The 22,679-nt window shown below is 35.5% G+C and overlaps 1 protein-coding gene across 5 annotated transcripts in view; it reads right to left on the bottom strand.

Moving 5' to 3' along the window:
* MYO16 (myosin XVI) overlaps positions 1-22,679 on the bottom strand; it is a 387,593-nt gene that overhangs the window by 136,893 nt on the left and 228,021 nt on the right. For all 5 annotated transcript variants that reach the window (XM_040536892.1, XM_040536877.1, XM_040536885.1 and 2 more), the window contains one exon: positions 22,193-22,340. In XM_040536892.1, coding sequence (XP_040392826.1) covers positions 22,193-22,340 — 148 coding nt within the window. The remainder of the gene's footprint in view (positions 1-22,192; positions 22,341-22,679) is intronic.

Genomic DNA, 22,679 nt, shown 5'->3' with positions numbered 1-22,679 from the left:
ATTTGTAGGCCAACACTTGAAATATTTTTCCCTAAGAACAGACACTTACGTCATGTGTATAAATATACATTATTGCTGTTTATCATACAAAAATATAGTTTTTTATAGTGGTTCAACTCATATCTGACAGTGAAGCTGTCTGAAAGAGATTAGCAGGCTGCCTCTGCTTGATCAGAAATTCCCTTTTGTCAGGACAGTTAAAGTTGGGTTCCAATTAGGGGAGAAGAGGAAGCCTGTTTTGCCAGATGGACATTTCTTTTCAGAAGGCTTTTCTGAAGTAAATACATTCTGTCATGAATAATTAAGAGAATTCTTGGTGGGATTATATCATTAAGTGGTTCTAAATCACTATAAAATTTTTGGTTAAAGCACTATGATGAAAGAAAAGGATTTATTTATTTTTTTAAGTTAACATCTAGCTGCTTGCTACTTGATTCCTTTCCTGACAGAGGCTGAGTACTGTCACATCTGAATTTTGTTGTAGAGCTTGCAGGCTTGATACAAGGGAAACATAACACAAAGATTAGTTGTTAGTCTTGAAACTTTACTATATTTGAATTTCAGTCAGTTACTGACTATAAGTCAGCCCAATAAATGTTTGTGGTAATAAGGATTTCACATATCACAGTTAAGTCTTTAGTAAAAAAGCTCAGGGACCTCCTGAAGCCCCTGACAAAATCAGTTATCTTATGAAACACATTGAACTGACTTCTCAGTTATGTATTTTTGAACCTGACAGAAACAGTCATTTTGGCCCCAGAAGAGCGAGAGACCAAGAACAGGTAGGGTCTTGAACAGTTGGAGACATTATCTTGACCTTTGAACAGCTCCTCAAACACAAAAATCAAACTACCTGGCTCTTACAGTTTTCTTGTCACAACTAAAATCTGATGACAAATCAGTTTTATTTAGAAATTTACATTGTTTAAAAACCAATGATACTGTTCTAAACTCAGGACAATCTTAAGTGTCAGAACCTTACCCAAGTACGTATTTGTGTACTGCAATTCCCCTGCTTAGGTCAGCAACTCTTTGCTAGTTTATCTGTCAACCCCAGAAAACGTCTGATATAACATTGCCTCAAAAAGTAGTTGTTAAAATAGCACAGCCTTATTATTTTATGAAAAGGAAAATGTCTTCTCACCTTGGAAATAAATATTTGTACAATTTCTAAATAGTCCTTTCTAAAGCGAGATAATAAAGTTTAAGAAAAACTAATGTTCACAATTTACCAACAGGAAAAAAATAATAATAATCCAGACATTTTCATCACTTTCTTTGGACTGAAACTGACAGGAGACCTCTTCTGGATTTTTTTTTATTTTTTTTTTTAATCTTCAAAATAGCTGGGGGTGGGGGGGTGGCAGAGGACAAAATTCTGGAATTTAGAAATACATATCCCATTTGAGCTGTGTCAATAATTGTCAGGATTTGTGCTGCGACTGGCAACAAGATCTCCATGCTAATTCAACTAAGTTTGATTTTGTATCTAGATAATAAAAGGCTTGTACCTTCTGCACAAAGTTATTTATTCGTAATTCTAGCAGGATGACTAAAAATAATATTTTCTCACATAAAAACAGTAAGCGAAGATAAGATTTTTATTTTGGAAAATTTTACTGGGCTTCCAGTAAACATGTATACTAAATGAACTCAATCTATTTAGATATTAGTTTTTACATTGTGTGAACTGGGAAAACGATAGGGCTGAAACAGTCACCACAGAAACTTTTCTTATTCCAAACATCACCCTGAGGTAGAAGAGGCAAGTTTCAAGATTCAGGAATAATAAAATCATCTTCCTGGTAAGAACCAGGAACATGAATGAGAATGCAGCTGAACTGTCCTGGCATTAGTGTACGAATCAGTAAGTCTTCTCTTCCTTTTGTGTAGCTGTTGCAATAGATTTTCAAAGAACCTGTCTGTTTGCACAGCAGATCCTGTCTAGATACAAAGAGTTGGATCTGATCTCTGGAGGCCGCTTTCAAACCAAGGGTAAAGGAAAACATTATTTTTCTCTGTTTAGCTGGTGAAAGGAAAAAAATGAAAGAATGAAAGAAAAAAGGCCTGAGAAGAGTGGAATGTCATAATCTGTTCTTTTGTGAGATATCAGGGTATCTGGTTCCTGTGAGCAATTACGACATTTGTAGTGTGCTTTCTTCTTCCAACCCATTTGACTATGTGTCAGTTTTCTGCTACTGGTATTTCTCTACTTCTCTTAGCTAACCCCAGAGAAAAAGAATAGTATCAACTCTTATCCTAGCACAACTGACCACACTCTGTAGTATATTTACTTTGGTAAAAGGAGTCCAAGATCAGTGGGTAAATAATTTTCACCTGCAAGCAGCTAAGAATAAATATTTAACATAAACAAATAGTTAACTAAATATGGGACTCTGTATCAATACTTACTTGTGCAATACGGGCCACTGCGGATGATGTCATGAATCAGAAATGAATCCTGGATTTTGTCTAAAAATCCCTCATTTCTTTCATAAAAATGACTTACAAATAAAACTAATGTTTACTCACTAATTCAAAATAGCTATTAAAACTGAGATTCTGTTACTTTGTATATATTTATTTATACAAGCCAGCTCATCCCCACTTTCCTGTTCAATGTCATGCTGTAACCATGTGGAAACCGGTCATGCAGCAGTTCCCCAAACCCTTTTGTGCTGTCCAGTTAAAGAAATTCAGAACACAGAAGTGAAGTAAGGCTGTATCAAAATATTGTCCTCATCCTCGATGTGATTTCCTGCATACCTCTATCATCATACAGAGCTATCCAAATTCTTTGTAATTGTGCTGACAGGCAGGAAAAAGAATTGGCTTGCCACTTGCTTTGCATGAGCTGGTTGACAAGTCTCAGCTTTATAGGTAACTGGTAGGCAGGCAACACTTTATAGGCAACACTGTGTTTATATCCTGGAGGAGAACACATCACTTAGACCAAATGGATTCAAATATGCCTATTTGAAGTATTCATATGCTTCTGGTGTTGTAAAGGCTTTTATTACAGTTTGACCTTAATTCAAATGTGTCATTTAAAAATGCACAAGTATCCTTTCTGTGCTAGCTTCTATAAAATATTGCATCAGTTGTTCTAAAAACAGATGATGCACATCATGAAATCTCATTTAGTGGTTACAGGCCACTGGAATAACAAGAAGGAAGTAAAGGTTTTTTTGTTGTTTTTTTTTTTCTTGCCAGTTTTACATGTACTATGAAGAAGGAAAATTTATAGCACTACTGCTTATTGTCCCAATTCGGTAAACATTTATATGCAGCTAGCTTCAAACCTGTGCTTCATCCCACTGATTCCACTTGAATCTTAGTAGCATAATAAATGTTAATATGAAGTAGAATCAGGAGTTATAGCTTGGTACCCTACTTTGCACTCTGATTCATTATAAAGGGGGGAAAAAAACAGATGAAGTGTTTAAGATACAAAGCAGGTGATAAGTAGTACTGCAGACCTAGTCCTCAAGCTGCCCTAAGCATTGCCTATATAATTTCCAGGCATATCCCCACATCATAGATGTATTTCTACACAGTGCAATGCAGTATCACACAAGTATTCGTGAACTATACCTATATGACCTAGGTATAGTACAGAAAGCACAGTAAGTGAGACTAATTACCTCAAAGGGACCACTGGCCCTATAGTAACTATAGCATGTTTTGCTCAGCATTATTTGAGGTGTCTCTGCTACACTCCACAATGAGCCACAAAGACTTATCTTTTAACTTTACCTATCTTTAGATAATATGCCTAAAAGAAAGCCAGCATTAATTGGACTCTTCTTATTACAAAGTCTTAAATCTTCATTAATTGATGCTTTGTCGCTAGAAAATTCTCAAGAGGGTCAACGTCATAGGAGGGTAAAGCAGTATTTCATAATCAGGTTCCAGCTCTAACGCAATCAATATGCATGTTGTGGGTGTCATTTAATGTGACATTGTATTAAGAAGCATGGATTAACAAACTAAATCCCTTCCTTCCCCTTATTAGTGCTGCCCAATGAACCATGTACCTGCACAATCATGTGAAAAGCGTGTGGCTTTTGCCTGTGCAGTCTGCATCCCCCCCTCCCACCCAGCTCAGGGTAGCAACCCTGATTAAGCACAGTGATCATCAGTAAAAATTCAACATTGCCAGCTCAGTTAATTTTTACTTTAACCTAAGTGGAAAGTGCAGTTGCTCAGATATATCTTAGTTCCAGATGAAATGTTACCCCTTATACTATCAGTTTTCTAAAAACTAGGTCAGTTTACTGTCCTCACTTTAAACATTTGTGAAGTCTTTCTCTGAAATGCGCCATATTTTCCTACAAAGTTAGCTGTCCCCTGCTACATCCCAAGTTTTAATTTAGGTATAACTAAACACTGAATTTAAGGACTGTTTTACCAGACTGAGAGTGAATGAGTTCATAGCTTTACATATTTTCAGATTTTTTTTTTTTTTTTCAAAAGTGCTGGGACAAAGAGTATTGAGTGTATAAACATTACCTTTCAAAAATAAATGCCAATAAACTGGAATACACTTTCAAAGTCACAGAATAAGAAATACAACATTTTTACTTCTTTAGATCTGTCATGTGAATGAGAGAGGACAATGTACACTGTTTAGTGAGGAAAAGCTGCCTTGCACTTAGTACTGTTTGATATGTAAACAGAGATGAGATAAAGACAAAACAAAACAGTTGACATCAATGAAGTAATCGACATTTACAGAACATGATAATGAATAGCTTCTAGTTGTGTTGTGTGTGGTGTTTTTTTTTTTTTTAAGGGAAAAGGGGCATATTTTTATTGCCTTTTTTCTTTTGTCTTCAGCTTTTAAACCAATTCCAAGATGAACAAATTTTACATCGTTTGAAACTTGTTGTGCAGTAGCACTGAGCTGTAATTACTGCTATATAAGCGTACAGATTTCTGATCATGGCTGGTGCAATAAGGCACCAAAAACTGCATTTTAAAAATAACTGTGTTAATATCAGTAGGTAAAGTATCAGTACAACATTAATAAATTAAACACTGCAGATAGCTTTGGTGATAGCCAGAACACAGCTCTTATTTGTATTTTTCTGAAGTAAGAAAACCAGATGTTAAGATACATCTTTTGTAAACTGGGATCAGTACAGAAACCTTACAATAGTCTTATACAATTATTCAGTAAATATTTTTGACTTGACATTTTCATAAGAAAACCTCAAAACATTCTGTAAGAAGTGTCCTTGTACTATTAAGTACATAGTTTTTTTTACAGACAGTGGATATACTCAAATGGAAAGCAAAAAGATACAGCTTGGACTTTATTCTCAAAATGCCGCATGTCTCTAGGCTAAACTCAAGCACACTATCTTTTAACTGTATTGATATTCCTGTGGAGTAGACTTAAACCAGAAACTCCAGCCCATGTTCCTAAAACTGCATGAAAGTGTAATTCCATGATAATTCCATTCAAGAAAAAAAAATATGAATGCACACAGTAGTGAATCAAAATAGGATTTTTCACAGCCCCAATGAAATTTAAAGAAATAATAAAGGAGTATACATTGTAGTGCCTGTTTCTCTTGTTCATATCACTCAGTATTATAGGACAGAATCATTCAAAAGATCTCAAATCTGTGAATTTAACAGTACAATTTTGAAGTTGAATATACACTAAATACAAACATGATGATGATGATGGTGGTGGTGATGATGACAAAGATAAAAACTAGCAAATACTGAGCAGTGATGAACACAAAGTAAATAAGTCAAACTGTATGCAAGTGCAAACTGGTCTAATCCATGTCCTGAAATGCTTCAGAAATCGTGTGTGAACTTTGTTCCTACAACCAAGAGTTATTTTGTAGTCCTGTGTTCAGACTTACTTTGGCACTAGTTGCCAGGTAGTTTATGAGCCTCAAGGGATTTCTCCATCAGCATTTGCTACTTCTTTAATGCTGATTCATTAAATAAAGCTTACTGGGTTAAGAGCCACAGTATCAGATCTACAATTCAAAAATGTGCTTTTGGTATCTGCTTGTAACTTGCACCAGTATCTAGTTAAAACATTGCTAATACACTTCAAACTGATTTCATATAACTGCTGACTGTAGTCCCTGGATCAGTGTCAGATCAGCTTGTTTACAAGAAGCCCTCTTCTTCCTGTATATGCAGGTATGGCTGTGTGTATTCAGGTATGTAACCTAAACAAGTAATTCTGAACAGTAAGATCCCTAACTTGGACAGAAAAAGTGAAGGTCACCCAAGTCACCAGTTGCTTTTGAAATACTGAGATACATACATTATTTACACAAGAACGAGACATTTTTAAGAAGCATTAATAGTGTAATATAAATAATCAATAACAATTTCCCTCTCACGGGTTAAGAAAGTCTCACACAACGCATGAATACAAGTTGGTGAAGTACCTAACTTTACCCACTTATTTTACAAAGCAAGAGTAGTCATTTTTCTACTTTAAATGGAGTATGTATGTGTTCATATATGTTATCTATTTAGCAACCAGCCATCCTCAGTCTTTAGTGGCCAGCAGAGGCTCCTGCTTCTCCCACAGCCATAAAATTACATGACCCTGAGCACAGGGTTCAATTATGGTGAAGGCACGGCTGCTCTCCCCTGCTCAGCAAGGGCTGCTTGCCTCCCTGCCCTGGCACCCAAGTGCAGGACTGCCAAAGATGGGAACAGGGTGCATGCATGTGGGTGTTCCTCTGCCACCTTCTCAGCCCTGCCAGTACAATCATGCCTGACAAAAGCTCATGAACGAACTGCTTCTGACATTGAAATTCCCAGGTTGCCTCCCATTGCCTCTCGTAAGGCAGAAAGTGCTAGAGACCAGTAAGCTGTATGCTCAGTGAACCTAAAGCAAATTTTACAGGCAGCACATTGAGGATTTGATTGAAGGGCTGCACCTAGGCAGGTTCTTTATGTTACACTGAATTTACAATGTATAAAAGAAAATGACCTTCCCAAATCCAAAAATTGCAGATTTACCTCCGTAATTCTGTGGTTTGTGCATCCAAATAGGACAAAGAGTCTCCCCTGCTGAGTCTTACTGCTAAAATTACACTGTGTTTACACATAGGGATTTGCACTTTTTGCAATTTAGTGCTGTAGAGAAGCTAGGTTTGTATCCAAATACACTTGAAAATGAAACAAAATGGGATAAAAATAAAATAAAGTAAAACAAAATAAATTTTAAAAGAAACACAGAAGATGATAGCAGAATGAATTATGCCTCAGAGTAGCCCTTTGTTTTTTTCTAAGATATGCAGGAATCTAGAAAGGGAAGATATTGGCGAGGATAAGAATTACATGTTGGAAAAACAGGTTCCACAATAAACCATGGAACTACATATTTTGATAATATGTTCTTTGTTCCAGTTTTGACTTAATGATCAACCTTACACTGTAAGATATCTTAAGTTCACCATAGGATGTATTTTATTGGATGGTGCTCCACTCCTTTCCTCTTAATTGTTCTGTCACTGAGGAGGCCTGTTTAGCAGGGAACTTAGCCTTGGAAATACGTCAAGTTTACGTAAAGGGGATTAAAATATAGTGGGAAAGTAATCACTGAGAACATGATGGAAATGGGGGAAAGGATTGCAGGTACAAGAAAGTACAAATGCATCTCTTAACAGTGAATCTAATTTTTCCAGCTGCAGCTGGTAACAAAGACAGATGACTTACACAGAAGCAAACACAAATCCTCAGAATCATTAGGAAAAAAAGGTGAAATCTCTTGAACTAACAGTTTTAACCTACCTGTATTTTGGACAGGAAGGTGACAGAAAATAAAGCCCAACATAGCAGTGATTTCAATAGAAAAACATATCAAAGGAGGATTATACAGACATTTTCTGAGTTCTATTAATTACTGCAAAAATATAATAACATGGGACAATCCCCAATTGTTTTCCAGTAATTATTCTGCTAAATTAATAATTTTCCCATTTAATGTCATCATTTTCATCATTCATTTATTACTGTGAAAAGCCTCAGATGTTTTCCTTCAAGAGATTGGCACTGTAATCCTCATCTTGGATAGTAACAAAACAGATCATGAAACTGGTGTCAGTGTACCAGTGTCAAAATAAATATTGCAATTGCTTTGTAAGTTTAATATTAAGCTGCAATACCAGCTCAGTAAAGTGATTTTTACCCGTTTAATGACTTGGTCATGCTAAAAGTTCATAAAGGTTAAAGTACAAATTAGAAGGTACCAGCATACATCATAAACCAGAAATTTTGCTTCTCTGTAATGACTATTGCAAATGCAGTTTGTTTCTCAAAAAGTATTTGTACATTATTTCAGTGCCCATTTCCACCATCTTAGTCAGCAGAAATTTTCTACCAAGTTCTTTATTTTAGAGGACTTTCTTGATTTGCAACATTCTTTGCTCAAACTGGACTTTCTCACCCATATTACCACTGTTCAAGAAATGTTGAAACTTTAGATCAGATAAGCAGAGGCCTTATTAGCACAGACGGGTCACAGACCAAAATGATGTGTCAAGAAGCACAGAGCCTCCATGTTTCTTCCTTGAAGCCCTCTGAACTATTCCCAGCTCTCCTCAGTATGTCTCCTTGTCTGATCCCAGGTGCTGTTTGCACAGGTATGTAAAAATGTAGCTCCCCATGGTTAGACAGGCTAGCATATATGTGAAAATCATTAAGCATCCCTCCCAAACAGTACTATTTTAAATCTGTTGACTGCCAATCAAAGGTGACTCAAAAATATTGACACTATACTTGAAACAATATTGTTTACCTTTGATATCAATCACTGAGCACATCAAGTTTCACATGATTTTTGTTGCACTGTAGTGAGCCGCAGCAGCAGCACTTTGTACTGTGATTCAAAGAGATGTGTCATAAATGAGAGAGAGAGAGAGAAGATCCTCATCCAGAACAAAGTAGTTCCACAGACCGCCTGCATGGTGGCGATGCAGTACAAGACATTCCTGGACTCTTCTGTCCAGCACTACACTGCATAAAATCATTTTAGAAGCTAGGACTGGTGGAGCTGCCATTTTTAGGAGCTGTTTAAAACCGAGATCCTAACAACCTCTGGTTGTTAGCACTCAATTAACATATTCTCAAGACTTAGCGACATCTAGGATTACAAAACTCAAATTGAGTAATTATAACTCCAAAAAAATATATATTAAAAATCTAGATGCAATTTCAGCAGGAATCAAAAGAAACTCTGAATAGCAGCAACCTGACACAATCGGGTTTAACCTCCGTGTAGAGGTGATTTTGAACTATGCTTAATGAAAGAACTAAGGAAAGAAAACCAGGCTACACTTTGGGACAACCCTTCCTGACCTTCCCAGAGGGAGCAGCCTAACAGTAACAGTGAAGTTATTCCAGTGAAGTCAAAAAAATCAGGCTAGTTCAGGGAGCCCAGCACATGCAGCCAGTTCAAACAACAGTGAGATGTATCATCTCTCTCCGATTTAACATTAAGTTGAGATGAGCCACGTTCAATGACTGAGGCTGCCATATGCCAATAACAATTCCTTAAATGACCCATTTCTGACTGGAAATTCATCTACAGTAATTGTATCAGGATGATTTTAAGAGTGACTTTTGAAATATAAATTGCAGAACTATATTATCGCTGTAGATTTATGCTAAGTGGTTTCAGGAGCTGAATCCACTGAATCTCCCCCCACATAGGAGACGATTAGCATCCTAGTAAAGTGCAGAGACATATTTTGTACTTAAACTAAAAGCCAAATGAGCTTCTCTACCATTTTTATAAGTGAGTAATCACATCTACTTTTAAACTAGGATTTCTGCAGCAATTTCATCTTTTGGAGCTACATCCATTGTCAGTCTGAAGTGGGCTGCCTAAACAGTCAGCATTTAATTTCTTCAACAGGGGACCAAATTTAGCCTCAAGATATATGTATATAACTTCCACAGATCTCTGGAGATTTTTCTTTTCTAACAAAAGGTTGAACGTGGCCCAGAAACTTTAAGGTGTAAGGTATTCATCAACAGAATTCACAACAAGTTGGAAAGTCATCTGGTTTATATTATATTTAATTTTGCATTTTTCTTTCTCCATTTCAAGCCATTTATTCCAAACAATGTTTTATTGTGCATTTAGTTTTCTGCTAAAACTAAGACAGATGTATGTTCTGTCTTCAGTAAATTTGCATGTACCCTATAGTTCTCAGTACTCTTAATTACCAAGTTTGTTTCTTTCTCTCGGATTGAACAGATTTCATTTTTTCCTGCCTCCCACTCTTTATCTTTCATGCCACAGACAGATTATTCTCGTCTTATTTTCTGCACATGTTTCCATATCATGCTAACCCCAACGGAGACAAGAAAGACAGAGCCTTTCTCAATCAAAGAAATAGCAAATGATACCATGCCAAGTCAAATGAAGGAATGCAAGTTTGTAGATTATAACTAAACATGCAGAAGTAAACTGGCTACAGCTTTAAAAAGGCAAAAGTCAAAGTGGTTTTATATCGTCTGATGTTATTTTTTCTGTTCCAAACAGCTTACTGGCACCAAAGGAATGTAAAATATCAAAGATTACCAGATATCTGAGTTCCTTTAGGATAATAGAGAAACACAGGGAGGAGGTGCCTTGGCTTTACTGTACCGCTTTATAAATACAATTTATTCCTGAAAACACATCTCATTTCTTCATTTACACCTTGTTAGTTCTACATGTTCAGCTTGTTAGAATTATGAGTGAGAGAAAAAAACATTATTGAAAAGAGAGGTAATCATAATGAATGATTTCTTTACCTCTGAGAGTCTGCCAGTGGAGTGCTATACACCCTCTGCCACTATTCAATCAATATGTATGAAGAATAATACAATGAAGAGGGGTTTGTTAACATCAGATGAAGGAAAATACCCAGAGGAATATGAGTTTCAGATTTACACTCTTGAACAAAGCAGAATTTCTATAGCATTTATTCTGAAAGCCAGACAAATAACAAGCCCGCTTGGGACCTAAGACAAAGACACTGAGCTAAGTCTCAGACTTATTTTACTACCTTTGTTTTGTTAAATAAAAATTATTCTTGTATTTCATGTAAATTAATGATTACCAGCCATCATTGGAGCTATATTTTCCTAAAGGATCCTTTGAGAATAAAGCAGTAATGCTATAATATACAGCGCATGTCAGAATTGGAATAAATAAATTAATCATCAAAATCCAAGGCTAAGATACCTCTGCTTTCAAGTTCAAAAATAATATTTTGGATATCTTGACATGTAATTAGAGTGCAAGTGTGCTCGTATGTATGCAACTAACCAGAATTCAAGATGAACCACCCAAAACAACTGCACAGCCAGATACTCAAAACAAATATTGTGAAATAAAGTTAATAACACAGATGTATACTATGCATGAGGGTTACATATCTGCAAACAGAGCAAAAAACAGCTGCTTAATTTGCAAAATAAAGCAGATGACACAAATTAATATTTCAGTTTTGTTTTGAAAACCTGAGCTATGATCCCGATTACATCTTCTGTAATTGCAATGATACCTCCTAGAAATGTATCGGATGTAACAACCCATAAATATCTCTTATAAAGAGGGGGTTTAAGATAGAGGAAACTGAATCAATTTTCGGAAAGATATAATTTTTGATTTAACACCAAGTACCAGACACTATTTTCTGAATATTGAAGTATAAAGAGGTAATTTTAGGGAAGAAGTTTTAGTCTATACAGTCCAGGTATCATATCTGCCCTGCTAAAACACACTGAGAAATTTGTTCTGTACACTAATAGGCTGCTTAGCGTTCCACTTAATTTCCAGTAAAATCTGAGAGTTTATTGGCCTGAAAGCTTACCTCAACAGAATTGAAGTACAAGAATAAGAAAAATTAGATAAATTAGACCACAGAGTAAATCTTTAAAAAAAAACAACAGGGGGGAGAGGGGAATGTAAAAATCCCCCAGACTTTGTTAAACTTTGTTGTATTTTTCAATCTCAGGTATACCTGAGAAAACGTGCACTATGAAAAGCTCAGATTTCATTGGATTCAGATAAAATTAGTTCCGATTAATAAATAACACTTTACAACATGAAGACATATTTTAAGACAACATTCAGTAAATTTTCTGCTGTCCATCCTCAACAAAACCAAGTGAGTTAGTCATGATTATTACTATGCTGCATAACAAATCACACACGTCAGCCATTTACCGACATTGCCTCTCAACCCTTCCTTCTTTGAAGTGAAAAGAACACTGATGCTTGAAAATCATGCTCCAAGAGATTAATGGAGCCTGAATTTCAAAGAAGGAATAGGACAAGAAAAAGAGAGCTGGGGGATAAAATGTTCGTTTTGGTTCAATTCCTGTTCATTTCTGGGAAAGAAAAAGAATAAAACAAGTTCAATAATCCCATGAACACTGTTTACTCAGAAAATATGCATTAATGATGAAGACATGGGAAAACTGAAAAAGGTAAGAATACTGAGGTAAACGATAATACCAGTGTAAATAAAGGGGAAGTGGAGAGTGAAGTTAAAAGGGGGCAGGGAAAAACAGAGAGTGCAACGTGAAAGCACATTTTGCTGGGATATGCATATGTTACATATCCAGTTGAGAAGGTTCAACCTCAAAAAAAAAAATCATTGAACAAATACAAGGTGAAGAGGGAAAGAATAGATGGTATGCAACAAACAAAAACAAAGCAAAGCAAATAACCAAAACAACAGAAAAGATTTAGACAACTCTTCTGATGTTGAAACGATTCCAGATACAAAACTCACTGAAGCAAGTTTAAACCTGCTTCCTCTCTCCATTAGCTTTCTAATAACCAGCTGGTGTAGTTTAGCTGTCAGACCTCACTGCAATGTAAGTAAATGGAATTGCCTCATTTTGGTCAGATACTATAGAACTTGTCCTTAAAATAGTACCACTGATTGTGAATCAAATTTCCACAGTAATATTGTATGACAATAGTTAAAAAACAAACATTCACAGTTACAGCTTTTCTCTGGACAGCTGAAATGCAAGTAAATCACATAGTGAAGATGTAAACTGATTGAAGTGTATAATTTTTGTTACTTGCTGATGTATTAAAAAAAAAAAAGCAGTTTTCAATTTTACTTAGGGCTTCACCTCTCCATATCCACTTTTTGTACTAAAATAAACTCCAGCAGAATTCCAACTGAAGTTAGGAGGATAATTAGAGTAAGGGGAATACAGTGATGCCAAATTTTCCAACTCTGGCTTAAGCCTCCCTACTGAGTTAATAATCTTGCCTCAGCATAAGCAGAACCCAACACTTCACTTTTCAAGAATGACTATTTTGTCTTTTCAGCATGAGACACCAAAGAGGCCCAGCTTTTTAGGGAAAAGCATTTTCTGAATATTAGAATTTACTTGATTTCTCCCATCTGGGATCATAAAAAAAAATGAAGAAAAACAAAAATGGCACATTTGTTGTGAAAATTTTTCATCTGAGTACAGCAGAGGCTTAGAATTGAGATTTAAGCAGTTCTTAGTCCTGTGTAGGAAGACAAAGGACATAAAAAGAATAAAAATAACTAAGACCGCAAACACTTTAAAAGTGTTATTTCTTAATGAAGTTGACTACACAACATGAACTAAGAGTGGTCAACAAAATCACTGTAAAAAATAGTTGTTTTTTTTTCTATAGTTTTCTGAAATACAGAAATCTTAAAATGTAGCTTATCTCATTAATTTGTTCAAGTTCCTGCAATTATCAGATTAATGAAGCCAAGCCAAGCTTGCAGGCAGCTGGAAAGTATTGCAAACTTTTTATTTCATTATTATTGAGATAGTCAATAGTGTATACTCCAGGCTGCATATTTTGGAAGTCTAATTTAAGAACCTTGTAAAGAATCCATCTTTTGGAAGAAGAATACACAGTGCTTTCTGTGAAGGTCTCTTCCACTTCATAACAGAAAAAAAAAATCCTTAGGTATTTTCAGAAAAAAAAAGAAAAAGCTTAAAAAAATTGTCTCCAGTTTTTATACTTTTCTTATGAAAACATGCAAACTATATTCTATTAGTGGTTTAATATTTACTGATACTGAACCCTATCTGAGATCCTGCCTTTTTGACAGTCAGTGAAAACTGAAATACTATTAGTATGGTTACTTTTTTTTTCAGAGAGAAAACACAACTTCATTTATTTAGCTTGGATACATATTAACTTACACAAAATAATGTGCCAAGTATTGCAGATGTTAAAAATAACGTGAATAATAGGAAAAAAAAGTTAAATCAAATAAGTGAATTTTGCTAGTCTTTACAAATTAATTATATCTTATTCTTGATTGTCTTTAACTTCCCTGTAAATTTGTGTAGCTGCTACAGCCCTCGATCTCCCATCGAAATACATATACCAAAGTTATTTTTCTCTCCAGCTGCTCTATGTATATATGTTCTAAACTTATATGCCCCCTTATCATAGACGCTGCTGCATTGATTTCAACTCTGAAGCAGTTTTTAATTCATCATCTGGGACCATATGAAAACTTCAAGGACATCAGAATTTGGTAAAAATTATCTTCATTGATGGAACAATAAAATTCCTGATTAACTCCCTCAGGTTTTGAAATCTGGGTTCAAAACCGAATTTTCACACCGTGGCTTCTCCCATTACCACATTTGTTAGAATGTTTATCAAGCACGCTTGAAAAATCTTTAAACCTCAATGGTCCTTTGCAGTCTAGGCATGCTAATATACACAACTTGTGCTGTATCACTGCATTGTCTTGTAAGTACTCATGTACTTAAAATGCAAGCTTTTTTGAGAACAGAAAAGTGCTATGTGCAATATAGTTAGGACAGAAGAACTTGCACAGTAACAAAAAATATGGATTTTTTCAGTCAGAACATGATTTCTTTCTTTATTTATTTATTGCAATTTAAGAGACCTTCACAAAAGAGAGAATCTGTAAAATAAAATAAACAAACAAACAAACAACAACAACAAAAAAACACAGAAATGGGATAAAAACCTAGAGTTTTCACTAAGTATTTTTTTTTTCCAAGAAATGCCTATATACGTGCATGCACACACAAATTCAGGGCATATTACTTTAAGACGTGAAATATAAGAAAAACCATGTATTTGAACCTTTATGCATTAAAAATAATTCTAATGACTGCAGAAAATATCTCATAAAATCTTTTTTCTCATTAATCTGAGTTTCACCTCTAAACCCTTCAGCTGTTACGCAAAGTGATTACAAGCAGAAAAAAAAAATAAGATTTGTATTAGACACGATATTCAATTTAGCTTGGATACCTACTGATGGATAACTTTTTCCTCAGTGCTCCAGAATTACTCTACGCAAGGTAAAACTTTTCCTAGAACAATTCCAGGGAGTAGGATGATGGCAAGATGATGAATTTTAGATACTGCCTTTGAGAATCACCCATGTATAGTCACTCAGTCTTTAAAATTACTTATTCTCTGTAAAACATCAGATGCACTTCTAAATTTCAAGTTCCTTGGCTCATGTTTTAGTAGGGTGGTCAATGTTAAGTACAGAAAGATGAACATAAAGACAGTAGAATCCATTGATAACTTATCTGTATGACTTAACGCAAGATTGAAAAGTAGGTTGGGAAAGGAAAAAGAAGTGGGAGACTGATTCAGGTTTTTCCCTTTCTTCATACACTTTCTTACTAGGAACTTAAGTGCCAGAAGATCCATGGCAAGAAAATCTTAGGGGTGACAGACGAACTTCAAATCTTTAGCTGAATAGTTGCCAAAACAGCTGCCACATATTGAAAGTGTTAATGAAGTACAAGTTTATAAGATTACCTTAATTTACAAAAGAAAATACCTACATTGAAGAAAATATACATATGCAAAAATGAGCAATTAATAGTGATTTCTGAAGATTTAGCTGGTTTTTGATAATGTGGGGGAGCAGATTAGATATTCATTAACACTAACTGAAAATTGATGAAGGACCTTTTACATTTCTGTCAGGGCACTGAGTGCCCCCTGCCTCCTCAAAGGTTTCTATCTGCCTGGGCTGTGCAGGAAGCCTTGCTGGGACCCCTTCTGGCTCTGGAGCATCTTTCGAGTTTGGTCGTGGCCTGGGCTGCAGTCAGCCATGCCTGTGCCCAGCCACGGACCTCCCCAACCCCACTTGTGTGCTGACGTCCCAGCCCAGCCTTCGCCTGTCCCCATCCCCACGGCCCTACCTGGCCATTCTGGTCACCAGCATCTGACCCCAGTGGCCCATCCTTGAACTTGCTGGGTACTGAAGGTCAGTATTGGGTGGGTGAGGGTCCTGCCCCACTGCCACCCCCAGATCCCTTGCCCACACAGGACAGCACCTGCTCCAGCTTCTCTCTGGCCATTACATAGAATTGACTAAATCCTGAAAATGCCACTAGAAACAGACAACTCAAAGAAGGCTGAGAAAAACTGTTGCTAGCATTTGGGAATGATTTTAAGGTTCAAAAGTCTCCCCTGCATGTTTTCCCTGGATGTGCTTGAGAAGAAATGACATTTAAAGAAAAGTAGAAGTGATAGGTTGCTATTATTTGCACTGAAGAATTAGAAAGGGGCTACGGCCAGAGAAAAAATGACCCTTATGGCCATGCAGCTACACGGATGATAAGCTTAACATCTCCTGTCACAGCTTTTCTTCCCTTCTGTGCCCATACGTTTGCAATGGAAAAGTGAAAGACAGACAAGGAACCTCTGAGTCTGATCTTTACATTCTTCCTTCATTTAAATACAATGAATGCCACTTTTCTGATTGCCTGGAGCTTTATTCCATCCAAAAAAAAACAAAAAAACATCGATCCTCACCAGTGAAGCTCATAGATCCTCAATGCCAGACTTTATTGGGGCGAGAGTGAGGATTTGGGTACAAGTAACTTATGTTGAATGCTATCTCCATCACACAAACTCTAACAGCACTTTGGTAAGGTGATGTAACTTGGCACTTCATATGGAAGTTATTAATCAAGCAGGACTGCCACATGTGGGAAAATCTGATGCAACTCTCCAAGATTTAGTAATGTCATTCACAGTATTTAGATCCAAACAATCTTGTAAGGCAGGTCTAACACTTGTTCAGATTTCCCTCTAGTCATCAGGCACAGGTAACAGCAACTGGTAACTTATGAAGCAAAGGGATCAAAATGGCATTGCATAACTATATTTGTGAATTTTTAAGGATGCAGCTGGACTTTGTGGGGGTACTGAGTGTTTCAATCAAAGTAAATATCTGTGAGGAAAAAAGTGACCTATCAGGCTTGAATACGAGGAAAAAACATGGCACATCAGAGGACTGAAAGAACCCTAAAATATCTATTTTTCCAGTTATGTGGAACTAATTATAAAAAAAAAAAACTTTCTCTATGAATTTGCCTTATATTATTAAACTGCCACAGCTACATTTGTAGACAAACAACATTCATACATGAAACAGTTAAGGTATATTCTCTCTTTTGCATTTTAAACAAGAAAACAAACAAACAGTTCGAAACAAAACAAACAAACAAAAAGGTAAAGGTATCCAATGGAAAAAAAAAAGGAGAAGAAATAGAGAAAGTAGAGAAGACATGGAAACATGCAATGTCATCCTGTCTTTATATCTATAGCAGTTAGAAAACAAAGGCTGCCTCCCACGTATGCTGAACTGGGGAAAGTTGGATTATGCAGCCACTCACTATCTTGAAAACTCTCATCTTGAGCTCTTGTGTGTGAGGGAAAGGCAGAGTGGGGATCCACATGAATGGTAATAAATAATCACCACTTTGTACACGTTGTATAAGTGCTTGTTAGAAAAGGTGATGCCTGGAAACACATACACACAAAAATCAAATTTAAGGCTTTGCACATAATGTCTCTGAAAAAATGTATACTGGGATCTTTTCTATACCATTCACTTTACCTTACTGTTTTCTCCAACTCCTTTGTGAAAACCAAACTTTACTACTTAGAATGGGAGGTGATTTCCTCAGTGGTCAAGCAAAAATATCCTGATCAACTTAGATTCAGAATTCAATCACTTCACTAAAATTACTACTTTATACAGTAAATTAATGGAAAGGTTTCTTTTTGAGAGTGGACAGGGACCAGCACTGAAAAACCACAAAAGAAAATCAGTTCTGTGAACTATCTACAGCTATTGTGGCATACGAATTTCATTGCTTTTAATGGGTGAGGACAATATCACAGACAGGCAGAGCACACACCGCAGTGTACATTCTTCTGTGAGCATAAGGAAAGTTTTACACACCTGGGAATAGCAGCCTGAGCTACAAACGCAAAATGTAGTCCCTGACCACAGTCCAGCTTCTGCATGAATGTGTGCATTTACATTTTCCCCAGCCTGAAGCTATTTATTTTTACACATACAGTTTACTTGCAAACAGCATATTTCAACCTATAAATGTCAGATCTTTGTCACCCTACATTACAAGGGAGGACTAAAAAATGTCCTTTTGTCCGTATCAACCTGCAGTGCTGAGAGCATTGTATGAGTTTGCCTACCAGAAGCCACAACAGTACAATCAGTTAGGATAACTAGCAACCTTCTTTAAACCAAAAATGGTGATATCAGGTTGAACTATCTTTTCTGAAACAATTTTCTATAACTAAGTAGCCTTAAGTTGTCTCTAATATGCATATACAAATGTAATGACATGATTTTTAATGACAGCATATTTGAGTATATTACTTATACCTGCTACACAAAGACATTATTTTTATATATACACACTATAGCTTTGGGATATCAATGCTAATATGAAACAATTGCCCCCCCAAAATAAAACCAGATCTCTCAACATTTTTCCGTAAGATTTTTCCCACATTTTTTTTTCTTTTCTGTCTTTGTGATCTCTGTTTAGCTCCATTTCTTCATCATAAAGACAATTTATAAACTGGTCTGTCACCATTGTCACTTCTCTTCTTTGCTCTCTCTATTTCACTTTGATTGCAAGATTTATCAGTAAGGTAGCACATACTGTAACTATGAGGCTAAACTTCATGTGCCAGAAAAGCAATGCTTACTGTAATGGGACCGTATCTGCACCCAGACAAAAGAAAAAAAAAGAAAAAAAAGAAAAAAAAAAGAAGAGCAAATCAAGAATATAACTTTAAATCTCTAGTCTCTCGTCTCTCTTGTATTACATATCATCAGCAAAATAAAAATCTGAAGTTCTTTTGAAACACACAAAGTTAGGAGAAATTTTGGAAATTTCAATCAAGGATCTACTGATAAAATCAGCTTCTGAATGAAATGAATGCAGGGAAGTAATTGCTGTGGAGCAAAAAGCCTTGACTTGCCCTTTTGAGACTCTCTCTCTCTATCTGATGTGCTCCCCCTGCTCAATCTTGAAAAATGATCTTACCTTTCAGAAATTTTTTCTGTCCTTATTCACCATGATCCACATGCAGATACAGTGGGAGACGTATTCATTCTGGTCCCTCCCTACGAAGGTTTATGTGGCTTGCTACTCCAAGACCCCAGCTATATATAGCCTCAAAAAAGAAGTGGCCCACAATTTTCACAAGCTGCCCTAACAGTTGTTATGTTTGCAAGCACATGCCTTGAAGTTTCTAAACTCAAGATCCCCTCCCTGGAAGGCATCAAGCACTGCAGAATTACAACCTAATAACTGCCCTACAGATTGGGGTGAAACTACAGCCTTACTGAAACTCTCAGTGACTACAAAGGGGAGGGGTTTCCCCTTTTTATTATTTACAATGACTCTTAGTCCAGGACTATAAACTGTTTAGCACATGAACTACCTCTCACCTTTTACGGCATCAAGCATAAAAATAACCACTATCAACAATACTGCTATGACTCTTTCAGGTACTTTCATTTAAAAAGAGAATAAAAAATCAATGCTACATCTCATTTCTCATATTATAATGGCTTAAGCAAACAGTGAAGAAACAGGGGTATCTTGCGATCTTAATAGACATTATTTATTAAGACTGTTTAATCTTCTACTTAAAGGTGCAACTTTAAACAATATAAAAAGGAACAGAAAAATTATCAGAAACGAGTTGGTTATGAACCACCTATAGTTTCAAAGGGGCTGTTATCTAATTAAATTTGATACTAGAGTCAAGATTACACTTGTTTAAAGAAAACATAACAAATTCACTTATTGATGTTACCAGAATGATACGATCTCATAAAAATTTGACTAAACCAGAAATCTAGAATTACTAACAAAAGCCAAATTCTGCCTTCCTGATTCATGTATGAATTTGATGCCATACAAACTTACCTCTAGTTTAACTCCATCAACCAAGAAAAATCTGTGCCACTGAACTCCTATACTCAGGAGTTTAAGGAAAGAAATACTTGGCCCAAACTCTCAGTCATGAAAGATACAATCTACTCTATGTAGCCAAAGCAAAGCTTTATTGATAAAAGCAGCTTTATGCAAATACTCAGCCATAAATTACTTATAAAGCTTTGGCACTCTAATATACAGACATCTATTTAGAAATGCTATTTTGTTCTTTTTGGATGCTTATCAGTTATCAGATAACTCTTTGTTCATGTGAATATAATTATTCAGGCTTTTGCTAAGTTCTTTCCTGTTGGAGCTTCTTGCAAAATGACTTCAAACTGTTTCATTTTCTGAATAAACTGAGATTCCAAACAACATTTGATAAAAGAGCAATAAATTAATGATCAGGAGTTGAGAATCCTTGTGGTCTTCAAAGGATTTAAAACAGAATTTAACTCTTCTCCCACACACACTCCTTTTGAAAGTTTTTGGTAAAGCAATTCAGCCTCAGGTTACTTCAAAGTTAGTGCTTTGTACTATTCTGTATAATATGAAATGTATTAACAGGTTAAAACATTACCAAACAATGGTAGCCTAAAGATTTCTGTTTAAGACAATTGCAATCAAGTAACTTTATTCCTGCACAAAAATGAATGCTGTATCTTTCTCTTTACAGGCCCAAACTTGAGAAGTACTGCTTTATGCAGGTATTAGTCAGACAGAAGGTTGAGAGAGAAATTCATGGGAAAAACATGCAGATACAAAAAACTGAAAACACTCAGTTTAAATCATTTTAATTACTATTGGTCATTTTATAGTTACTCATTGCACTCATTATAAACTTAACCAATTTAAGAGAAGACCATTAATGCCAACTAGGCTTCTCTCATTTTAGTGATATTGCTTAGGAATAACCTAGGAAAGACTGAAGAAAGAAAGGCAAATAATCTAACTCGGGAATATGCTTTCATTCCAAAAGAATCTGAATTGATAAATGTTGAGATATCCCAAAATTTCCTGGAAAAAATAAAAAATAAAAAAAATCTTCTTATATAAACATTTGTAGCATATGTAGCCTTAGACACACTACATTTAGGTGTTTATACACAGCTCTTTATATTTAAGCTCTTACAGTTAAAGGGGATGTAGTCAGCACAGTTTATGAATCCACAGATGTGGTTCAGCTCACCCTGAAGCACACACCTACATGCAAATCTACATGCAGCTGAGAGGGACTCAATGGCCTTTGATTGTAAATGGGAGCCAAGACATGGGAGCTCACGTGGAGATACAAAGACCTAATTTTAGGTGCTGGGTGTTGAATCCTATCCCTAGTTTCAAAGCAGTCAAACCTTTGTTTCTGTTTTTCTTAGAAATATGAAGTAATTTTAAAATAAGAACTTAAATTTCAGTTACATATGGTGAAATATAATCAAAATTAACATATTTGAAAAGAAAATTCTGATTTTAATGAAAGTCTTTGCTAAAGACAAAATATTTCATCAGAAAAAGAAAGACATAAAAAGAGCTCTAGTTCACAGAAGATGGAAAAATAAAACAGAAAACTAAAAAGTTTTTTTCCTCTTTCTCCTTTAAGGCAATAATCCTAGTAGACATATGACTGACTTTTTAAGAGAATAATTTCAGAATGAAATCCTTGTTAGCACAGACTCAATACTAAATAACTTTAGTTAAAGAAACTACTTCTAACTTTTTAGTTTTTTTAGTTAAAATAGCTACTTTTAACTTTTCACTTTTTTAATTAAAATAACTATTTTTTAGTTTAAATAACTTACTAAATAACATTGAAGAGTTAGGACACAAAAGTTAACTACTTGAGGAAGGACCTCAGCAGCTCACAGGCATTAAAATAAGAAAAATATTAATACTAAATATAAAGTTGTTTTCCTACCTGTGTGCAGACAAATTACTGAGGTACAGCGTGTATTTTTCTTCAGCAGACAGACCATCCATCATCAAGTAAAAAACATGAAAATTACTCTGGTTGAGAGGTTGCATAATGACACGAGACTTCTCCAACATGTATGTATAAATCCTAGCTGATTAAGAAACAAACAAATAAATTCATCATTATATTGATTGCTTTAAACTCATATATTTTAAACCATTCAACACTGCGACACTGACGAATAGAAAATCTTTCTATAAAGCAGTCTGACGTAAGCATAATATCAAAAATATTACCATTCATACAACTATGGTTTTCTCTATAAATCACATATAAAACCCTAATTCAACTAAAATTTGTGGAAAAAATGTCTTTCTTTTATTTTTAAAGATAATGCTGTTGATTTATAGTCTGTTTTGTTTGCTTAAGGAACCAGTTGTCATATTTGGCAAGGCTTTCTAAGAGACAAACTATTAGTCATCTACCAAAG

Source organism: Cygnus olor, chromosome 1, assembly GCF_009769625.2.
Source record: "Cygnus olor isolate bCygOlo1 chromosome 1, bCygOlo1.pri.v2, whole genome shotgun sequence".
Taxonomy (NCBI): Eukaryota; Metazoa; Chordata; class Aves; order Anseriformes; family Anatidae; genus Cygnus; species Cygnus olor.
This window is presented reverse-complemented; position numbering and strand designations above follow the sequence as displayed.